General features: G+C 58.6%; 2 protein-coding genes across 4 annotated transcripts in view; one reads left to right on the top strand and one right to left on the bottom strand.

The window, feature by feature from the left end:
- The window catches only part of Fbxw8 (F-box and WD repeat domain containing 8), a 105,002-nt gene extending 103,614 nt beyond the window's left edge, over nt 1-1,388 (top strand). For both annotated transcript variants that reach the window (XM_005396550.2, XM_013520439.1), the window contains one exon: nt 499-1,388. In XM_005396550.2, the coding sequence (XP_005396607.1) occupies nt 499-643 (145 nt within the window). In that variant the 3' untranslated portion in view covers nt 644-1,388. The remainder of the gene's footprint in view (nt 1-498) is intronic.
- Nucleotides 1,389-8,638: 7,250 nt separating this feature from the next.
- The window catches only part of Tesc (tescalcin), a 38,720-nt gene continuing 24,361 nt past the window's right edge, over nt 8,639-22,997 (bottom strand). For both annotated transcript variants that reach the window (XM_005396547.2, XM_005396548.2), the window contains exons 3-8: nt 18,400-18,480; nt 16,143-16,282; nt 14,810-14,871; nt 14,600-14,707; nt 11,143-11,190; nt 8,639-8,906 (exon numbers count right to left, since the gene is read on the bottom strand). In XM_005396547.2, the coding sequence (XP_005396604.1) occupies nt 8,829-8,906; nt 11,143-11,190; nt 14,600-14,707; nt 14,810-14,871; nt 16,143-16,282; nt 18,400-18,480 (517 nt within the window). In that variant the 3' untranslated portion in view covers nt 8,639-8,828. The remainder of the gene's footprint in view (nt 8,907-11,142; nt 11,191-14,599; nt 14,708-14,809; nt 14,872-16,142; nt 16,283-18,399; nt 18,481-22,997) is intronic.

Below are 22,997 nucleotides of genomic sequence, written 5' to 3'. Positions count from 1 at the left end.
CCCCGCATGGCCATTGTTTTTGCAGACATTACCAGCCCATTGATGGCTGCCGTGGAGCCAGGGGCATATATAGAGCGCTGTCTGAATCCTCCCCACAGCCACTCATGGCCTCTGGGGGTGGCAGGGCGCCCTATCCATTAGGTGAGCCTCACCTGCCCGAGCCTGAGCTTCAAAGCGCTTTAGGGCCCTGCTCCTGCCGGCCCAGTCCTCCATGCTGAGTCCGTATGTTCAGTCTGCTGGTGACCCAGGTGCCAGTCAGAGGAGATCCTGTGCAGCTGGGCTCAGGTGCCTTCTCTTATCAGACTGTTGGCCTGGCTTCTGAGCCTCCCTGCTGCTGCCCACCACACACACACCACACACCATGCTGCCTGGGGGCGGGCCGGGCTGTCTGCCTGGTAGATGTTTGTCCTGAGTCGCTGGGCATTACACTGTGGGCCCAAAGGCACGTTTGTTGCAGTGAATCGCTACCCTGACCTGTACTTGCTGGTCTTTCTCTAGACACCGGGGACTGATCCATGCCTACGAGTTTGCAGTGGACCAGCTGGCCTTCCAGAGCCCTCTGCCCATCTGCCGTTCCTCCTGTGACGCCATGGCCAGTTCCAACTATGACCTTGCGCTGGCTTTTCCCCGTGACAGTATTTAAACATCACCTCATTTGGGAGAAAATTGGGCCAGACCAATTTTACAAATTTTAAAACCACATAGGAGGTCACAGTGGGTAGCAGAACGCAGGGGGAAGAAAGCAGGGGGATGGGAGTACATGCAACTGCACACTGCAGACCAGCCCTCCCTGTCCTCCTGTGCTGGTCACTGCTCTCCGCCACCCGTGAAGACCTGGAGCTTGACGCAGTTCATTTCCTCTTTCTCTCTCCTCTCTCCTGGGCACCTCTGTTCTGTCTCCTGCGGCTTTGAGTGTCATGACTCAACCTCCATCCTCCTGGCACTTCCTCAGCTCGGTCACTCTCTCAAGAGTGACCCCTCTGCCCCTGCCCAGTGCTCTGCCCCCCAACCCTCGTGCAGCCCCATGGGGCTCCGCTGGGCCCTCTCCTCACTGCCACCCTGCAGAGCATGTTCCCATCTCCTTACTGCCTCTTCGGGGCCTTGGGCTGTGCAGCCCAAGACTTTGGATTGCAACTCCAAGGCAGTCTTTATTTTTGCTTGTGGTTCTTAGGATGGAACCCAGGGCTGTATGCTTGCTAAACAAGCCATCTGCCAAAGAGCTGCACCCTAGGGTGGTAGGTCTTAGACCTGAGACTACCACCACCACCACGTGTAAACCTGGGAGAGCGGGGCTTCTTCTTCATGTAATTGTAGACCGTGGTAAATGCTATATTTGTACTACTGTGTCCACAATATGGGATATAAAGTAAATATTTCCTAAATACTCACTAAGTGGCGTCCTCCACAGGGACTAGAAGGCAGTGCTACCGCAGGAGGAGTCGGGGAGGAAGGCCCTAGGAGCCAGGGCCTCTAGCCACTAGGGCATGTCAGGGCCACACACAGGAACTGCCAGGGCATTAGGAGCTTCCGTGGCGTGCAGTAGGGAAGCCACCCAGCCACTCTTGTTGGCCTGAACAGAGACAGAGCTCATCTACTGAATTTCAGGGGATCAGAGTGGAGACTGGGAGAACCACAGAGAGAAAAACCGTACGTCTACCCGGGGGGGGTCAGATCAACCCAGCGAAAAATTCAACACCTGGAGGATTTGTTTACTCATTAACAAGTTGACCCAGTAGATGTGTGTACTAGACCATGTACCAAACATGCCCATGTGTGAGGGCCACCAAGCCTCAGGGCACAAAGATTGACGCCATGCCGTCCACAGTTCCTTACCCAGTGCAGTGTAATTCGAAATCAAATGAAAACACACCTGGAAATTGCAAACACTCTGAACTGGACTTAGAGCGGGTAATAGGAAAGGTGACGACTCTAGACTAGGGTGGCAGTGAAAGTGCTGAACATCAAAGCCAGGGACGGGGTGAGCTGGGACACGAGTGGGAAACAAGGCAGACTGAAAGGAACGGACTGGGCGGTCACCGCAGAAAGCGTGGCAGAGGAGATCCCCATCCCAAGAAAGCGGAAGGAAAGAAGGAGAAGAGCAGCTGTTACAATAGAAAACGTTAAAGCCGAAAGACAAACTAGGACTCTTGATGAAGAGGACATAGGGCGTAGGCACAGAACAGAGGGTTCTGCCTCGCTGACCAGAGAGCAGGCAGGCTCTCCTGTCCCGTGCGAGGGCTGTGATTGGGAGGCGCCCAGCCTTACTCCAAAGCAAGAACAAGCTGGTACGTGTGCGAGGTGCCGAGGATGGGCGTGCAGCCCTGCGCGTCCTGCCCCTGCCACGGAGCCCCAGCCCAGCCAAGTGGACATTCCGCACTGGGAAAGTTTGGGAAAGTTTCTAAGATTGCTCCAGACTCTCGGTCCTTAAACGTGTCGCCAGCTAGCTAGGAGGATAGAGCCAGATAGACGTGACCAGGGATGTCACTTCCCAGCCCAGAGCCCGCTGCCCCTACTTCGCTGGCACCCACGTGGTGTTGGGCCAGGTCACTTCCTGAGCACAGCTGCCCATGGTTTGCAGTGGAGTGGTTCACGCCGTCACCGGCATGTGGGCCGCCCCCTGCGGACCCGCCTTTATTAGGTTTGCGTCGTGCCCCGACTTTTTCTCTCGTGGCCCTAATGTAGCGGGACCACTGGGGAAAGTATTTTGGGTTTTTTTCCCAAGAAGCAGCCCTTCCAGTCTGGTGGTGCAGCTCGTTTTGCAGGTCTAGTCTCCCTAGCTTTGCAGGGTTAAAGAGAACTGAAGAGGAACTGGGTGTAATGGCACACATCTGTAACCCCAGCCTCAGGAGGCTGCAGCAGGAGGATTGCAGGTTCCAGTCTCACCTGGGCAGCTTGCCTTAAAAGACATTTAAAGCCAGAAAATTTAACAGAATGTTTTAAAGTATTGTCATTTACTGCCCAAAGGTAGTCCAGGGTAGCATCATCCCAGGCAGTTTACCCCCAGCGTCCCCCATTCAGGAAAACCACCTGGGTTTGTGAGGGAGTTTCGTGACCCCACACACCAGCCCTGTCCTTGGTTCTGTGAGCCAGAACCTCCTGGAACAGATCACCTGGCTGGGAAGATAAACACTGCAGTGTAACCCACGTTTGCCCAGGGACACAAAAACAGCTCCCAGCAGAATCCACCGCACCGCACCTCCTCCTTCCAGCTGGCTGAGGCTGAGCGTTGAGCAGGTTTGTCTTCTGCATTTCCTTTTGCCCCCTGTGCTGCTCAGTCTTCCTTCTGCTCCCCCCTGAAGACAGAAGAGGCACAGCCATGCTGCTGGGAGAGGAGGAGACAAGGCTAGAGGCTCTTAGCGCTCATCCCGAAACGTTGCTGCTTTCTGACTCTAAAATTTTGTGAACCTGCTGATGGCTTGAGTTGTGTTAACGCTCTGTTAAGGAGAGTCTGCTCCACTGGCCTCATCATGGTCTGGAGGAGTCCACATTTGTAATCCCAGGGAAAAGTTACTGGAATTCTAGTGAGTAAATTCCAATCTACCACTTCCAGTGCAACCCACAGCAGGAATAGAGACAAACACCTCTCTATAATGGTGGGGAGCCGAGGGGGTCCTGAGTCTGATCAGAACAGTGACTCACTGGAACAGAGGCCTCCACGCAGGGCCAAACGTTTTATTAATTCCTGAAGGGGGAGTGGCTTGGGGATGAGTGACTGTGAGAATGGCAGGAAGTAGTGCTTTGAGCTCGCCTTGGTAGGAGGCGTGACATAATAGCACCTCTGCAATATGCAGCGAGAGGTAGGCAGAAAGTAATCTGCGTAACAGCCTAGGGAGTATCTTGTGTTTTGGGTCGGTGCTTCGGCTTTGATGTCTGGCCCTCGTGCAGAGACATCATGGGTTCTTCCTGGAGCCTCAGTCTGCCTGCAGCACGGTGTCACTCAGCCTAGCTCACACATATGAGGCGGGGCATCACTGGCCTGTCTTTGCTTTAAAGACTACACATCAGTGCCTCAACTGGATCCATTTGCATTGCTTAAAGCCAAATGAAAGGGTAAAGAAATATCCTACGCAGCTCTGTACATATCAGTACATGGAATTAGGGCCAGGTTTAGCCAAAGTGGAGACAAATGCTCTTTCAAGGAGAGCCATCCTGGTGGTCCTCCGCTCTGCAGGGCGCACAGTGCCATCCCAAAGACAGCACGGTGCTGGCTCTCCAGAGGGGCCCCGAGCCCAGGACCCAAGAGACTCACCGCAGGATGTGCAGCCCTGCGTACGGGCGTTCTCTGGGGACTGTGGTTATCTGTCATTGTCTGGAAGGGAGCATGGCCCCCTCCCTGGGACTCCTCTCTGCCTGTGCACTGGGTTTGTCCATCAGGCCTCGTGCTGCCTGGGTCCAGGCCGTCTTTGCAGGGACAGTGTCACCTTCCCCACCAAGGAGAAATCTTTCCCTGGCTGACCGCTCACATTTCAGCTGACCAAAGGGAAATCGAATTTGCCCAGCAGTGGAGTTTTGGTCCTTTCCCCCTTGGGAGCTCGCCCCACATTCAGGGAGGTATCACTTCCCACTGCACTTGCTGAATGACAGTGCTGCAGGCCAGCCTTGCTCAGAGCTGTGGAGAAGCAGCTCCCGCTGCTGAGGGTGCAGCCTTCTCAGAAAACCATCGCTGCTACTGGGGAGGCCATGACTGGCTCTGGCCGAGCTGCTGCTCCCTCCTGACCAGGGGTGTGGCTTTGAACAGCAGCTGCAGCAGTCCTGAGCTGATGGCGCTGGCCGGCCCAGGCCGCAGTGCCTCAAGCGACAAAGACCCGCGGCACACCCGCGTAGCCAGGCCAGATGGTTACCTGGCTGCTGCTGCGGGGCCTGCAGCGACTTGGACAGGGGCTGCCTCTAATGTGTGATGGCAGATTCCCTCCCGCTAGGCTCCAGTGGGTGCCACGCGGGCGCCAGCCTGCTCCTGGCCTCTGATGTTGCACACAGGCTTGAACAGCCATGTGCTCTGCACTGAGGACCTTTTCCTTCCCTGGGAAGGGAGGAAAAAACCCCACCTCTTCCCAGCTAAGCCTGTCCTGCCAAATCTTTTCTTCCCTTGCCCAGTGTGAGGGCAAATGCTGCCTTGTCAGTCCTCTAAGATGGTAACAGCCACAAGCTGCTGCCGGGCACAGCCCGTCAGGTGCCAACACTCTAAGTGCCCAAGCTTTGTGCCTTGCTGACTTGGTCAGAGAGCGCATTAGAAGCCTGGGCGGCCGCTGAGCCCTCACCGCTTCAGTCCTCCGGGCCGTGTTCATCTGACCCCGAACCTGCTGGCACTGGTGCAAAGTCTGACAGACACAGGCACCGGCTGATACCCTGGCTCTTCCCACGCAGCTTTCTTGGCCCTCCGAAGGTCACCCGTGGGACGGCAGCCTGCAAAGGCAGGTGTTTGTTTGCAAAACCCTCGCCAAGGCAACTTGTATTTTTAACTTTTCATCAGCCTACTTGAGTCACACAGTGCCATTTCCAGCGCAGCAGAATTCAACATCAGCCTCGTGACTGGCAGGTAGGTGGGGACAGGTTCAGCCGCTCAGTGACAAGGAGGAGGTCTGTGGATGCCCCTCTTCCATTAGCGGAGCACAGTGCCTTGGACCAGAGGAAAATAGAACGGTTTTGTTAAGAGTCCAGCGACTCATTCCCTAAGCAGTCCAAATGGGAGGCTGCAGTAACCTTGCTCCGTTCCCTTATCCATAATTCATGTTCAACGAGCTGCAGGTTCCCGGAGCTGCTCCTGCTAGATTTCCATTACACAGCCCTTTTGTAAACCCACCAAGTTAACGGTTTGCCTCAGAATACCATGTTCTTTTAACATTCGAAAGCCAACTTTTCCCCTTGGTAACTTGCAGTCAAGACTAGACAGTTTCGATGTGATTACTCCCAGCAAGAACATGGAAAACGTGACACCCTGCCCCGCGTGCAAGACTCCATCTCCAGCCTGTGGTCCTCAAAGGCCAGCACCCTTCAGATACCTAGCTGGGCACTGAGCTCCGCCTGGTCCCTTCAGTCTGGTAGTCTCCGTGGAAGGAAGGGTGCCAGCCAGCCCACTTGTTTGATTCGTTACTTGCCTGTCTCTGAACACAGCACAGATGAGGGGCTGTCATTTGGTTCATGTCCCCAGGCAGGGCGGAGGGACTGGCTACACTTAGGGTCTGTGCTGCCAGAAACCCCTTCCTGGGCATGGCCAACTGTCCGGCATGTATAGGAGCCTTTCCAGAGTCACCTGTGTCCTTTCTGCCATGCAGACCACACTGTCCAGACGGTAGGGCCATCCCCAACCTGTGCCTGGAGTAGCAACCCTCAGCCTTGGAGGGTCAGACACCAGCAGCCCCACAAGGTGCTGGAAATGAGCCTCCCCTGGGGACAGCTTTGCGCCTGCTGATAGCCACCCCTCAGTGCACCAGGGCCGCAGAGCCAGGCAGGAGCGCTCGGTGACTTCTGCAGCCCCTGCTCTGGTAGATGTGAGCCCCCGTCCTGTCACGGAGATGCCACCCTCAGTGACTGTGAACAGATGAGCTTTCTTCTGAACAGTGTGCACAGGGCTTGCAGCAAATCCGTTTCATTCTAATTAGCTGTGCAGATAAGCTGTGGCCCAAAGCTTCAAAGACATAAGCCGGGCTCGCAGCAGGCACACGAGCAAGCACCCACCTCTCCCAGCAAACGCTGAGCGCACAGGCTGATGGAAGACTCTCCATTATTTACAAAAACATTTTGCATCAGTGCACAGCCTTTGTTGAGGAGACCAAATTGGGAGAGTCCCAGGAACCCCAGGCCCGCAGTGGGCTTGCCAGCGTCCCCTGCTGCTGAGCAGAACGGCAGAGCCACGCGAGCCCCGGGAACGCCTGGGAGGCCAGGTGGTGCTTCCTGTGCGGGCACGCAGGGATGACACATCGCCACCGTGCTGTCTTAGTGACCTGGAGCTTTTCCAGCTGGCGTCCAGGAGGCCAAGATGCTGCGTGGCAGGGGCTCCAGGGGGAGCTCACCCTCCCCAGGAAGCTGCCTTGCTTATCAAAGTCTGCAGGGGGCTGACCCTTCCAGCCAGCCAGTGCCATGAGGGCATGACGTAGACGCAGAAGCCTCACAGACTGCTGTCTTCATGTCCCCAGGGGGCAAAGCCACACTGCCCCTAACCTGCCCACCAGGGAGTGGGGGTGATGGCTCACCCACTGCCCGGCACTCCTCAGGCCCAGGGACAGTGAAGACCTGGCCCTGGCTGCCAGGTGCTCACTGTGCCCTTAACCAAACAACAAGGGCTCCCCAAACTCCTTTCCCACCCGACTCCCAGCAGCACTCACTGGGCAGTCTTCCAGTGGCCCTCAGCTCACCCTAGCCTTGACCTCTAAAATCCCAGCTGCAGCTCAGCCTCTGCCACAACCTGTGGACCCCCTGGTATGCAGGAAGTCGTCTTTTCCGACACCTCTGCAGGACCACACGTGTTCGTCCATGTCCCACCACATCACCTCAGGCACCTTGTCAGGCAGGCACGTGGAGGGAACCTGCAGAGGAGCACACTTCATACAGCACAGCACCATGGGGACACGGGGCCTGCCACCACCCAGCTATGACAATACCCACAGGCAGGTGGCCAGTGGACCCACCAAAGCTCCCTCAGTGCGAACCCTGTCCAGGGCTCCACCCCAGGCAGTTCCCTTCATTCTGCGGTCTCGCATGAGCCACCGTGCCCTAACGTAGTGCGAGGCTCGAGGTACTGACAGTGAGTTGCACTCAAGGACAACCTGAGCTAGAACAGGAGGGTCACACTGACGGAGGGTGACAGGAAAGCAGAGATGTCCTGGGTCCCTTTCATGTGCAGAATGTGGGTAAGCACCTGCTTTTCCCACTTATAAGAAACGGCCCTAAAAACACACAAATCTGCTCGCGTCTGCAGGACCAAGCTGCAGAAGTCTCCGAAAGGCACCGCCTTGGGGAAGGGGAGAGGACGGCTGGCCGTGGGGTGGGATAGGGACACAACACTGCCTTTCTGTGAAACCCAAGGCCAGGATGGGAGCAAGCAAGAGCACAGTCCGCGTTAGAGAAACACAGGCACACACAGGAGCAAGTGGCAGTTATCCGGACAACCTTCTGCAAGGCTCATGAAGGGATTGCCAGTCACCGGCCAGGAGAACAAACAGAACGAGCTGTGCACTGCGAGGGGACACTCTCCCAGAGCCACAAGTCAGGGACCTGTGCAGGGGAGGGGAAGCCGCTGTCAAGTGAGATACCACGTTCCTGCCCCACAGCCATCCTTGATTCAGAAGGTGACAGCCGGAGTTGTCAGAGATGCACGCCTGAAGCAGCCTCCTCGCTGCTCCAGGGACCAGAGTCCTGGGGTTGCATGCAGCCCCGTCCTGTCAGGTGCCACAGGCAGCCATAGGTCCCCCACTGGGGACCCACCAGCCATCCCACCAACCAACAGGAAGGGGCTCCATGTGTGTGAGGACTGGCCATGACCTCGAGGGAGCGCCATGGCCCACGTTCCAGCCCCTCTGGGTGGAAAAGGCGGAAACTGGCAATCAATCCTTGCAAACCAGCCTTAGAAAACGATCTGGCCGCTGCTCACTCTTCACGACCAGCCCGCTTTAATGGATTCGAGGGACAGACAGGAGCCATGTTCATTAACAAACCTTATTTTATTATTAGAAATAAAAACAGCGAAGTCCCACATACCATACCAGCCAGGACATGAGATGAACCAATGAGCATTGATTATTTACAGGGCTGCAGCAAAAGGCCTCGGCCACTCTGGGCCACACGGAGGCTGCCCCCTAGCAAAGGCCACTTTTCAAGGAGGTGACAGTGGGTCAGTGGCAAAGGGCAATCGTTTCCATGTTGAGGAAGCGGACGTGCATCTTGGTCTCGATGTCAATCCCCTGCCAGATCTGGAATGGACAGACAGCATTATGGGCATCCCCGCTCCCGCCAGCCACCTGCCCGGGCCCAGTCCCCAGCCATCTCTCCAGCCGCCCACGCGCCGCCTCTGCCACCGGCTGAGCTGCTCCACGCAGGTGAAAACCAGGGGGCTGTGTTTCAAGACGATGAGCTAAGTGAGGAAGAAAAACTCCCATCTGTCTTTCTGCTGATGCATTTGGCTCTGACATTTGGATTCTTCCTGAGATTGTCACAGCAAGTTATGATTAAGACCCAAATCCAAGCTCTCTGCTCAAGTCCTTTCAGTCTCACCCACACTACAGGCTCTGATTTTCATGCAGATTCCATCACCCCACGAAGCCCCCTTTCATCGGCACAGCGTGGGGACCACCCCACCGTGCTGCCTACGCTGGGCAAGCCAGATGGCATCTCACGCACCCACCAAGGCAGCCTGGGACTCTGCGGCTGTGAGCTGGCCGGGGCTCTGCGGGTGTGAGGCTTCATCAGGCCATCATTGTGAATTAAAAGAACAGTTTGGTCGTGATAACCTCCTGGGGTAAGAGATCACCTGTGTTCTAGACAAACTCTAGCCCGGGAAAGGTCATTTGTACCCAAGAATCCAGTCCATGGCCACCTACGTGGTGCTGCTGTTCAATCCATCCTGGCCCTGGGGGATACCTAGGCTACAAGGCTATTGGCCCACAGCAAAAAGCACCATTACTCCCAGGACTATGCTGTCTCCTTGGCAACGTGGGGCCCAGGATAGGAGCCACAGATGGGAAGACTCAAGTAAGCACTTCACCCTCTCAAGCTGTCACTCTCCATCTCCAGGGACAGCCACAGGTGGGGCACTGGAGAAGTCCGAGTCCCCTGGGCCCCCAGAGACAGGGTAGCCTTGCCACCATCACTGGCCACAGTCTCCTGGGTGCTCCCTGGCCTCCTGCCCCCGGCCTGCGTGTTGTAAGGGACACGTAGAAAAATCTGGTTCCAGCCAAGCAGCTTCAGTCCTTGTGGGGTGGACAAGACGTCCTCAGGGAGAGGCACCTGGACCCCAGGGTGGCTTCCACTAAGTGCCGAGCGGCAACGCAGCTGCTAAGGGCACTGGAAGGGACCAGGGGCTGGAGGAGAGGCTGGCCTGTCATGAAGGAGGCCGCAGGCACAAGGATGGGCCTGCGGAGCCTCCAGGGAGAAGCAGCTGGTTTTTGAGTAGAGGAAATTCCTCTTGTGTTCTGTCCCAAAGTTCTGGTCTCTGAACTCCCGATCCTGTTGTCTTGCTCAGGAGTCACTCCTGGATGAGCAGTCTCTGCACAGCCAGTGCCTCTTCACACAAGCACAGCCTGGCCTCTCCCTGTGTGTCCACCCTGCCAGGTCCTGGGTCGGGACATCTTCATGGAACAAAGCTGTGACCTCTGGCCCAGCTGTCCCCTCCTGGGCTTCCCTTCATGGCTGGGTCTACACTGCCTGCCCTGCTATGGGCCCGTATGTTGGCAAGCAACTGGCCGAGTCCGAGGTGCAGGCTTGGAGGACGCCCCCTCATGCTGGCTCCCTGGGATCCCCTGAGGTCCCAGCCCCACTCCAGGCCCAGGCCCAAGTTCTGGTGCAGCCTGGGGATCCTTTGCTGACCTCTTCCTCCTCCTCCTCCTCGGTTCCCAACACAGCTATGGAGATGCTGTTCTGGGGAATGTTCAGGGCCAGAGGTAGGCAGGTCCTTCTCCCAGCCTCCCAACACCCTGACGGACAGCGCACGTCTGTAGCAGCGAAGGCCGGCAGGAGACCAAACGCCCGTGACGGGTGGGGGGGGAAGGGCGTGTGGGTGGCTGTGTGAAAATGATATCAGGACACAGCGAGGAAGCAAGGCAGAGCAGCAGCCTGTGCTCGCCTGTGCTCCTGCAGAACTGTGTGCAGCCGGGCACAGGAAGCGCCGGAGCTCTGCTCCACTGTGCGCAGGGCTGGGTGCCCCTGGGAAGGGCCACTGGGGCCCTGCAGGGACAACAGACTTTTCATTCTCCACCCTGTGGACCGCTTAAGTTGCTCTGACCATGTCCAAATATTGCCTTTTTGATAAAAATAAATGAAACCAGTTAACATTGTTTTAAAGACCTTTGCGCCGACAGCAAGGTGCCGATCACCCTGGTATGCATGCGGTGGCCGCAGGTAAGAGCCACAGCTCCTGACCGCAGCTCCGTGAGGTCCTAGGGTGCCCCGGAACCCCCACACCCAGGCCCTCCATCTCCTCCTGGCACCAACCTTCAGGAAGTCCTCGAAGGTGATCCCCTCGTACACCTGATCCGGCTCCTGGGGGAGAGTGCAGGGCACAGCGTGAACAGCTGGTCTCGCCCAGCTCCTGCATCACCGCCCTCCTTCCTCCCCATGCCCCGCACGCAGGGAGCTGGGGCTGCTTTAGAGTCACGGGAAAGGAGGGAACTCAGCCTCTGGCCAAGGCCCGTCTCTCTGGACCCCAACATCCTGCTTGAGGCTGGTGCTGGCTCACCAGGGCCCCAGCTCCCAGGGAGGGTCTGATAGGGAAAGGGTGGCCTGAGGCTTGGCCCTCCTTCCCCACCCAGCCCAAATCCCCTGGCCCCCAAAGCCTGGCCACCCAGAGACACCTCCTGTCACCCCTGGGTCCCCCATCGATAAGAACGAGGCTAATCAAGACTCACAGACCACTGGGGCAAGGGGCGAAGGAACACAGGGCTGGTCTCTGCAACCCACCCTAGTGCTGTGAGTCACCGTGATAACGTCCAGATGCAGGGAGGTGGCCCGGCTTGGCCCCAGGGCTTCCCACCTCAGAGCAGTGGCAGTGGTAGTGGCAGTCTCCAGCTGCGTCCTTCCCACCCCATGGGCACTGTATGACAGGGGCTCCTGTCCGTTGCTCTTGGGCTCCAGCTAGACATCTCTAAAAACTCCCAGAAGCCCCCTCGTGACTGTACGCTCGGCCAGCAGCCCAGGTGCCCATCACCAATGGGCTGGTCAATAGGTCTGCGTGGTTCACATATGGTCACCACATGGCCATTAAGAACGGTTGCTCTCCATGTGCCACTGTGGAAAAGGCTCCGAGATACATGCACAGTGGAAGGAGAAACAGGAACCCCAACAAGAGGAGTCGCCTGCGGATGTCACATGTGCAGCCACTGCACGGGGAAGATGGAGCCCTCATCGGGTCGGGTCCATTTCCAGTGAATCAAAGTGGGGGCTGGGGTGGACCTCGGTGGCAGAGTATGGGCTAGAATGCACAATCCCAGCACCACAAACCAAAACAAAAGCAAAAGCAAAAACTCAAGCCAGGTGCAGTGGTGCACAGCTGTCATCCCAGCTACTCAGGAGGCTGAAGCAAGAGAACTGAGAGTTCAAGGCTGGCCCAGGCGACTTAGTGAGTCTTGTCTCGAAGTCAAAAGGGCAGGGCACGTGCTTAGCATGCATGAGGCCCTGGGTCCTACGCCAGCACTGCAAATTAAACATTAAAGTAATAAATAGGTCAAGCTCAGCACAGATGCACACACCGGTGATCCCAGCTGCTCAGAAAACTGAGTCAGGATGAGTGTGAGTTTAAGATCAGCCGGGGTAATCTAGCAAGACCTGTCTCAAAATAAGAAGAGCTGGGAGTGCAGCTCAGTGGTGGAGGGCTTGCCTAGCAAGCACATGACCCTGCATTCCATCCCCAGCACCCCCGACACACACACACACACACACACACACACACACACACACGTCATGCGGCACATGCAGGCATCTGTAGGGAAAGCCCCCCGCCGCCCCGTGGTTCCCTGCAGGAAGGGGACTGTGTGGTCAGGGCAAAGGGCAAGGAGTGTCTCAGTCCCTCTGCACCTCCCTGAAACCCTGCACAACACACTCATCTTAGAAAATGACAGTTGCACCAACTGCATGCGGCAGCAGGGTGACAACACAGAATGCTGACGATGCCGCCCTCCCTGGGGCTCCGTCCTTGCTCCCACACTATAGACGGCCAACAGCAAGGCCAGGTCATTCATCCTGCAGCGCTGGGAAAAGCAGCACTGGCCATGCCCCGTGACAACTTCTGCTGAGGAGTGGGATTCTGGACCCTTCGGGCTTCTTGTTATTTAAAATGTTTCATAAAAACCACCGGGCCAGCCGTGTCCTAGGGTAGGGGTCCCTCTTCTTTCCTCTAAGGGGCCAGGAAAAAAGTGGCTCCAGGGCCCCCGGCTGGCAGAGGGCAGCTAACGACAGCCCAGAGACCAAGGTAGAGGGCAGGCGCCCACCGGGAGGGGTGGGGTGGGAAGCGCTGGGCTGGCCCCAGCCACTAGGTCATTCCACGAGCATCGCCTCTACAGAAAGCACTAGGAGAAAGCAGCCAGCCCTGTCAGTGGAAGTCCATGAAAGCGGGGACTGTGGAGTGTCTGTCTTCGGCGAGGCGTGGTCAGAAATGTCAAGTGTCCTCAGAGGCCAGATGCTATTGAGCGGCCGCGGCCACCCCTGCCCTCAGCTTGGCCTGTGGTTTGCACCAGAACGTAATTAAACACGCGCAGAGAGTGCGTAAGAGACCTGTGCGGTCAGTGACCGTGTCCCACGGCCCGTCTCTGCCTGCTAGAACTGTGAGCCACCGCACTTGAACCCTGACACCAGGCCTCGGCCAGGGACGCCCGGGCTTCTGAGGCTGCTCGGATCTGCTGCACATCAGCAGGCACCAGCGGCCAACAATTTTACTACCCCAAATTAAGAAAATTGTCGCCAACTGCAGCTGGAGTAGGACAGGGAGCAATTTGAAGGAGAATGTAATTAAATGAAATGGGAATTTGGCTCCACCACCCGGCAGGGGATCCCTGCTGACTCCACTGAGGTCACAAGCCCTTCCCCAGCGGGTAATTTGCCGAGTGGGGCAGTTACGCCAAAGCTAGTGGCCTCCCTCCAGGGCCAAGCAGCAGACGGATAAAATATTACAGGCCACTAAGGGCCCTGGGGCAGTGACAGGCCTGGGGCACAAACTGCATGGCCTCCACCTGGCCGTGCCTACGCACACCACTTTCAACACGAGGGCACGGGGGAGACCCTTGGTGGAAACCAAGTCCATCGAGAGGGTCACCTGCCTGCCTCAGCGGTCCTCAAGGGCTGGTGGGCCAGACCTGGCCCCACAAGAGGAGGACCACCCGGCACAGGAGAGATGACAAGCCCACAAAATTCCTTATGCGCTCTGAGCCTCAGTTTCCCCAACAAAACATGGCTAAGAATGTACAAGGTGATCCACACGCGAGGGCTGAGGCCTGGCTTCTGTTTTGCCTACACAGCAGCCACCACCTCGCCCCGGGCCAGGGGTCTCCTCAGCCAAAGGAGCGGCCCCGCGGACCCCTGCCTCAAGGCTACAGATCCTGGGTCAACAGTGTCATTCATCAAGAAAACGGTGTCTCAGGCGACCCGTGCTGTCTTCCGCCCAGCCCCGGCCCTGTGCACCCCTGACTGGGGCAGTGAGGCCACGCAGGGACCTCCCGAGCCCCAGAGCCCGAGCTCTACTCTTCACAGGTTGGGACCTGCGGTCTCCTGGGGTCAGGAGAAGCTGGGGGCTTCTGCGCTCTGCTCCAACCAGGCCTCTCGGAGCATGGCGCGGGACTGAGAGGCTCCTCCTGCCTGCTGAGGCCTCGGGAAATGCAGACTGTGCCGAGGGAGGAGACCTCCATGTGGGAGGTCGTTCCTGTGCTCCCTGCCCTCCCTCCCCGACCCCAGGGGCGCTCACCATCTGCCCCACGCACACGCTGGCCGCCTCCATCATGGCGCCGTCGGCGATGGAGCGCGCGGACTCCTTCTCGATGTGGGGGTTTCCAGAGAGCAGTTCCTCCACCACCTGCCGGGTGCGGCGGAGACACATGGTGACCTTGGGCCTCTGTCAGGGTCAAAGGGGGGAAGGCGCCTGGAGCCCAGGGCAGGGTGCAGGAGCATACTTTACATTTCGATATTCTTCCAGGGTGATGCGGCCATCGCTGTCTGAGTCGTACATGTGGAACAGAACTGGCGGCAGCGAGAGAGAGGGGGCCTCAGCGAGGCGAGGCCCAGAGCTGCACGGGAGCAGAGCTGGGTCCCCGCAGCCCCGCTTCCGCTCCGAAACCCACAGCCCACTGAGCACCGGACGTCGAGGGGGAACCTGGCTGCCGAAACCTTAGGGAGCGAGGGCGCCGCCGTGGGGCCTGGGCCCGACAGGCCGCTTCCTGCGGGATGACCTTGCCCGTGGGCAAGTGACTCAGCTCCCCTGTACCCGCATCCCATCTGCGGAAAGCAGAACAGCGTCTGCCTCGTGGTCTTGCAAGGGCTGGGGGCAACGGCCCTGGGGTCTCCTGTCACTCTGAACGCGGGTGGCAATGCCAGGGTGTCTCGTCCACAGGCAACCACACAGGCCGTGTTACCTCCAAACGCTGGTCACAGGCCCGCTGCCCATGTCCTGGTCCCGGGCTGCGCTGAGGGGCCCCCGGGCTGCAGGGGGCCTCCCTGTCACATCACCTCATCCCCACCCACACCCCGTGAGGTCACCTCACAGACTGGCCTCGGGCCCCACACAAGCCGTCTGCTCATGGCCACCCGCCTAAGGGGCAGCAAAACGGGTTTGGAGCTGTCTGTATCCATTCCTCAGCCACCACCGGCCCTCACAGCAGACAGAAGCTGTGGGGACACCGGGTGTGGGCCCGGGCAGAGGGACTCGGGAGGCCTGGGACACCCGCCCGAGGTTCCCACCAGCCCCACAACACATTCCAGAGCTAAAGATAGGCAGGCACCCATGTGGATGTTTTCCTGACCACGAGACCAGGCCAGGGTGGCACAGACAGGGACGCAGAAGTCGTGGGAAAGTCCACAGGGGAAAAAGGAGATGTGACTCGGCCGGCCACCGCTGAGCCCGTGTGGCTGGCCGGCCTGGACTGTGAGCAACCATGCTCCGGAGCCCACGAATAGCGACAGCTCCTCCAGGGCCAAGGCTGCCCCGACCCTGCTCCCAGGGACAGGAGCCTGGCCTTGGAGAGCCGGCCCTGCTCCGGGGTTCTGTGCGGGCGTCCTCAACTCCACAGCCCACAGACCCACGTCCAGGTTCGGGCCACCCATTGAGCCCCAGGGCTGTTTGGACCACATCACCCCGTGACCCGCTTTGTAGTCTCAGGAGGTCGCACGCTGCTGACCTGCTCATGAGGCCAACAAGGCACAGCTTAGGAGGGGACACACCCTGCAACTACCCTGCCGTCCCCTCCCCGCCCCTCCGCGGGAGCCCCCGTTCGAGCACTCTCCGGGGCACGCACATCTCAGCTTCTCCTTCCGGGACTGCTCCACCTGCTCCTCGCCCAGGGTGGTGTCGATGGGCCGGAAGTAGGACATGATGGTCAGGAAGTCCTCGAAGTTGATCTCGTCGGCCAGGCCGCTGGGCCCCTTGCGCAGGTTCCTACAGGAGCAGTGAGGAGGTGCTGCTCAGCAGCTGAAACCTGGGCTGCATCTTCCCACAGCTGCAGCTCTGGGGGATTGGGCTGCGCTGCACACGCGCGGGATTGGCTCAGGTCCTGAGGTCCTGCTCTGTGATGGCCTGGGGACGGCAGGAATATAAAGGCCCGGCCCCGCCCTGGCACGGAGCTTCGGAGGGAGGAAGGGGGAGAGGCCATCGCAGGCCTGGTCAAGGGCGGAGATCGAGGGACATGGGGGTTACGGTGCAGAGACAGGCACTCACATTTGGGGAAACTGAGGCACTGAGCAATCTAGTAACTCACCCAAAGACCATCTCCTGAACCTTTATTTAACTCAAGGATCTGCAAACTACAGCCCAGGGCCTGCTATCTAACTTTGTTTTTAGTTTTAATTTTGAGACAGGGTCTCATTAAGTTACCCACACTGGGCTTAAACTTATGCTTGTCCTGCCTCAGCCTCCCAGAGTGCTAGGATTTAAAATGGTTGAAAAACAATGTCCGTCAAAATAAAGCGCGGCCCAGTGATGCGCGACTGTGACTCCAGGGATGACTTGCTGTGAAGACTGGGCCTCTGCCCTGCCCCCAGCACCCTGCCCTCCTGCGCCTCCCAGGGGTTCAGAAAGCATACTGCCCCGCCCCCTAGTTGCCGCCCGGCAGCCCTGGCCCAAGCTCAGGAGGCTGCAAGATGCCCCTCGCTGGCCTCTGTCCCCATGCCCATGTCTACAGCTCGCAGGCAGCTGGAGAGATTTCCGCAGACAGCCTGGTTCACCCCGAATGAAAGCCATCAGTGTCCTGTGACTCTTGCTAAGTTAGGGGACCTCACCTGATGGCTGCACACGCTGTGACGCAGCCCTGCCCCCACATGTCACTGTGCCTGGTCTTCGTGCTTGCCCAGCTTCTCTGCCCACCCCCCCAGCTTCATGAGTACCACAGGGCCTTTACATGTACAGCACAGCTGCCAGGACCACCCCCACTCCTTGCTTTGCCATTTTGACTCTTGGTCACTATCCTCAGACAGGACCTAGAGCGAGACCCCTGCATCTTCTGGAGTAACCCAAGCCCCCCATCAGCAACAATCAGAGCCCCACATGAGGCTCTCGGGGCTCAGGGCCTGGCAGAACCAGAGCTGGTGGAAGAGGCTGCAGGATTCAGAGCCCAGCAGGAAGTCCCACAGCCTTGGGGCCATAACACGCCTATGTCCCCTCCATCCTTTCTGCTTGTCCTTCTCTGTGATCGGTGGCCATGGGACATCACAGTGAACGGGTGACCACCTGCTGCACCTGCCCACAGGCCTGGCAGCCCACACCACACCCATCTGCATGGCCTCAGATGCCACAAGTCTCCCTCCTGGCCACCAGACTCTTTCACTTTAACCCTGACCTACACCTCACCCCAGCAGCCCCCAGAAGGCCACATCTTCCTGATGAGGAAACCGAGACAGCCGCCAAGATGGCCCCCAATAACCCTGGCCTCCTGGTGTCCCCACGATGTCCTTTCTCCAAGTGTGCAGTGGCCTAATGGCTCACTACTAATGGAGACACAGAAGGATCAGGGGACAGCTTCTGAGATCAGGTGTCCTCTGTCCTCATCATCATCGGATGTCTCACCCTGGAGGCAGCTGGGTCCCTGCATGGAGATGCCCCAGCCACCAGCCACAGGAATGACCTGGTCAGCAGTGAGACCTCAGCCCAGGAGATACCATGGCTAAAGCTCATAAGAGACCCTGTATACACCCAGTCTCCTGGCCTACACAATGATGGGATAATAAACACTAAGTGTGAGTATGGGGTGCAGCTCAGTGGCAGAATATCTACTTAACACACATGAGGCCTGGTTCCATGCCAGCACCCTGCCCCCAAAAAAGAAACCAGTGAAATTGGGGTCACTTGTTACACAGCCAGAGCTACCTGATACAGAAACTCAGAGAGGCCAAGTGAGCTGCCCAAAGTCACCTAGCTGTGAACCCAGAGCAGTCTGGCCCCAAACCCAAATGGCCCCAGCATCTGCACGTGCTCACAGGGCTGCTCTGAGCACAGGGTGCCCCGCAAAGCTGCAGAGGACAAGGTGGCCTGCCCTCCGGCCAGCCCGGGAGAGAGCCCACCTGTTGTCGAAGAAGGCACGGACAATTTTAGAACGGATTGGGTTGAGCTCCAGGTCAGGGATGTTGCTGAAGTTCTCTTTGCTGGTTTCAAGGAGAGACCGGGAAAAGAACAAGGGAAAGTGCATGTCAGACAGCGTTCATGTCGCAGGTCAAGTAGTAGTTTTCATCCCTGCCGGGCCCCTCGGAAACAGCTCAGAGATGGAGCTGGAGCCCCACATTCACCCGCCCTCCTCTCGCCGGCAGCCTGGGCAGGAGCAGGACCCCAGAGAGACCAGACAACCCCGACATGCACAGAAGCGTGGATTTGTGCCCTAGAGACCGATCCTCAGACTGCTCTGGACACCCACCGGCAGCCTCAGCTAGAGCTTTGCACAGCAGTCTGGAGGAGCCTTGAGAAGCCAAACCCAGAGTCATCTTATGACCCAGTCACACCCCGCCTGTCCTTGAACTCAGAGTGACATTCCTCACAGCCCAGACATCTGCCAACTAATAAATGGACAAGGCGAGGTCAGTCCATACAGTGGAATACAACTCAGCCATGAAAAAGGAACAAAGTACTGGCCCCTGCTACAACCTGGAGGAACCTTGAAGGCATGACACTAAGTGACAACGCCAGTCACACAAAGGGTCATGGTATAAGATTCCACTTAAGTGAAGGGTCCAGAACAGCCCAAGCCACAGAGCAGAAGGCAGAAGAGCGACTGTCAGGGGCTGGGGACCAGTGGGAAGGAGGCCGAGGCCCAAGAGGCACAAGCAGGGCAGGCCCGACCCCAGCTCTCTCCTGTTCTCTCCTCTCTGGCAGCAGCTTCCTGCCCCTCCCTCGGGGCTGAGCTGCCTGGTGGCGCCTGGCCAAACCAAGGAGCCAGCGTCAGCGCCCAGGGCTGTTTTAGGCTCCCACGAGTCCAGTTCCAAGGAAGGAGGCAGAGTCAGGACAGTTGCCCAGGGTGACAGGATAGTATGAGGCCATAAGAAATCATGGAAATTTTTTGGCCATAAAAAGGATAGAAGCTGGGGATGGAGGCAAGCACCCGTAGGTAGTCTCAGCTACTTGGGTGACTGAGGCAGCCGGATTACTTGAGCCCAGAAATTCAAGACCAGCCTGGGCAACAGCAAGAATCCATCTCCAAAAACACAAAGACAAACAGTGGAAGCCAAAGGAATAAGCACTGGCACCTGTTATTACTCGGATGAACCCCAGACCCACCCACTGTGCTATGAGAGGAGCCAGCCACAGAGGCTACATAACACATGCAACGCTGTTCCAGCAACAGCACAAACAAGCCACCCCCGAGAGGCAGAGAGGGGCCGGCAGGCGTGGAGAGGGACCAGCGGGCACCAGGCACACCAAGCTCATTTTTCGGTACGGGGAATTGAACTCATGACCTTGCGCTTGCCAGGCAAAGTGCTTTTGCCACAGAGCTATATCCCCAGCCCCAGTGCTTCTAAAATTGACCCCTTGAAAGGGTGAGTTCAGCTGGGGATGTAGCTCAGCTGGGGATGTAGCTCAGCTGGGGATGTAGCTCAGCGGCATAAGCACTTGCCTGGCAGGCCTAAGGTCATGAGTTCGATTCCCAGTACCAAAAAAATAAAGGGTGAGTTCTGCTCCATAAAGCTGCTAACCCGTGCACCTCACAGGAACATGAGGCGCCCACGGGAAGCCACAGCCAGGCTTGGGGAGGGGTTCACCGCCCCTGTGCAGTGACCAGGACGGGCACAAGCAGCCCCTGGGCCGGGGACCCCGGGCAGGCCGAGGAACGCTCTTCCAGCTGCACACTCGGGCTACCTCAGCGGCAGAGGTGTCCCCCGTGCTGGGACCACAGGAGGAGGAACACGCTCACACGGAGCGCTCACACGGACCCCCTGCTCAGGTCATGCGGGGAGACGCTCGGATTCAGGAAACCTCCCATCACCCATGCCACGCTTGTGACTCAGCGTCAGGCACTCTGACAAAGACAGTGTCAGCTAACCCGCCACATACCGGTCCGAGAGCGCTGCCCACTCTGCAGGGACAACAGCCCCGTAAGGCAGGCGTTTGTACCCATTTTAAGATGGGGAAACTGAGACAGGTGAAGAAACTTCTTCCTGCTGAGAGCGATACTGACCCGCTCATGCAGGCTGTAGCGTGGAAGCCCCGGCCCGAGGACAGCTGAGGTCTTGCTTTCGGGTCCTCGGGGACACCCTGATGCCTGCCACCGCCCCGCCAACAAGAACACAGCCGGAGCCAGGCCGGTGGGCTACGGGGAGGGGCAGCGCGGGCGACAGGGCTGGGGATGCTGGTTTCGGTCCCGCCCCCAGGTGCTTGCTGGGCTGGTTCCGCTGGCTCAGCCACAGGTGTCCAGCATGGGGAAGGCTCTGCTTCACCTGGGGCTGGGGCTGGACTCACTCGCAGTGACCCGCTGGTGGCCCAGTGACACCGTCTCTGACCAGGGCGTCTGCCTGCAAGGTTTCCTGGGACGCACACCTGCCACGCCACCTCCAGGATTTTTTTTTAGGTTTTTTTTTTTTTTCCCTTAGGGACAGCTACTGGGAATTGAAGCCAAGACCTTCACACTGAGCTACATTCCAGCCCTTTTAAAATTTTTAATTTGGAGACAGGGTCTCCCTAGTCATTAGGCTGCCTAGGTTAGGCTTGAATTTATAATCCTCCTGCCTCAGCCTCCTGGAGTACTGGGATTACAAGAGTGCACCACCATCCCCAGCTGCTCTTGGGGGTTTTAAAATGTCCCCCTTAAGTCCCTAAGGGCTCTCACCATGCCAGGCTGTGCTAATCACACCCACACACCCACCCACGAGGGACAGTAAAAAACAACCCCATTCATAGGGGAGTCCTCGAGTCTGGCCCAGAGAGGCAAGGTGATTAAGTCACAGTCACACGGCCAGCATAGTCTTGGCCAACCCGGCCCTTCCTCCCCACACTTCCCCTTTGGGCTGCGAGCACTGTCTTGAAAGAGAGAACAAGGCAGCTCTGCGTGGAGCACCTACTCCGCCAGCTCCCAGCCCAGGAGGCCCCATCCGGGACCCAGGGACACAGCGGGAGGAGCTTCCGGCCACAAGGAAAGGACAAGTCTAACACAAGCGCAGGGGCCAGGCTGGCCTCTTCCTCAGCAGCGTGGCCTGGCTTCCGGTGCCTGTGAGGCCAGCGCGCCGCGCAGGGCTCTGCAGGCGGGGCTTGTGCTGAGCCGGTAGCGGACGGTGCCCGGCATCCTGCTGGCCACCGGGCCAGGACCCCACAGGGGCGAGGACCGCCCTTCCTCCTCACGGCCACCGGCCCGCCGGCCCCTCGCACTCACTGCCTAGCGCCTGATGCTTCTCTCACTGGGGAAACTGAGGCCTGCAGGGCTGGCGCCATGTTTGGCCTGTGTCTTTGCAGGCAACTACTCAAACGAGGGAAGAGCTGCTGGGGTGACCGAAGCGGGCGACAGTGGCAGTTTGGGGTGGGTGGGGCTGGGCGTCAGCGGGACAAGGGAGACCCCGGAGTCCTGGAGGAAGAGCAGGGTTGGCAGGTGGACCGGAAACAGGCCAGGGAGAGGGGCACCCCAAGGGTGACCGCAGGGCCGCTACGGCTCGGGGTCTCGGGGACGCGCACCGACGGCCTCCGGCACCTCCCGCAGCCGGCGCGGCGCCGGGGGAGCGCGGAGACTGCAGAGCCCGGTGGGCGCCTCTGCGAGCTCACACCCAGCTGCCGTTCCAGCGCAGGACGGCACGCAGCCCCGAGAGTGTAACCAGGACGGCGCTGTGACCCTCAGGTTCCCTCCCGCCACTCGGGCTTGCAGAGCTCCGCCGCCTCCGTCTGGAGCCCCGGCCCCACAGCCTCCTTCTCTGCTCCGGCGTCTCACGGTCCCTCTGGGCGCCTTCCCCAGTGCCCCCGCGCAGAGTCCCAAGGGACACAGCCCTCTGTCCCCGCGGGCGGGAGGGTGGGAGCCGCCCCGCCCCCCGCAGGGTCTCCGAGAAAGCCAGGCGTCACACCCAGCCGCAGAGAAAGGGGCCGCTTCCTGCCTGACCCCCGCCCTCGCCGCCGCCACCCTCGCCAGCTTCCCAGCCCGCTTCCTTTTCAGGGCAGTTTTTCAAGCAACTGCAGGTTTTTCTTTTCAAATAAATGTGCAACATCCTTGCTGAGGCTTTGAAGGAAGCACTTGTGAACTCACGGGGCTGACACAACGGCAGAGCAGCCCGGTGGCCCCTGGGGCCTCCAGCCTCACAGAGCAATCCCTGAGCAGTAGGGCCACAGTCTAGGCAGGGTAAAAGCGAAAGGACGTATGCCCGCCAAGCATGGTGACACACACCTGTACTTCCAGCTGCTCGGGAGGCTGAGGCTGGAGGATTGCCAAATTCAAGGGCAGCCTGGGCAACTTAGCTGCGATGGCAGTTCTGTATTTGAACCCCAGCCCTGCTGTGTGATCTTAACCTCTCCAGCCTCAGTTTCTTCACCTACAAAATGGGGATGAAGGAATGAGTCTCCAACCACTGGGGAGAGCCTGACCCAGGCACCTGCTGGCACTCAGCTTCTGGAGGTCGGGCTCCCGCCTACGCCTCCTCTAGTTGCCAGGGGATGAGCAGGGTCGGGGCTGCTTCACGGCAAGGGCAGCGGGATGGGCCCT

Source organism: Chinchilla lanigera, unplaced genomic scaffold, assembly GCF_000276665.1.
Source record: "Chinchilla lanigera isolate Chin_1 unplaced genomic scaffold, ChiLan1.0 scaffold00054, whole genome shotgun sequence".
NCBI lineage: Eukaryota > Metazoa > Chordata > Mammalia > Rodentia > Chinchillidae > Chinchilla > Chinchilla lanigera.
The sequence above is the reverse complement of the archived record's forward strand: the minus strand, read 5'-3'. Positions and strand labels throughout refer to the sequence as shown.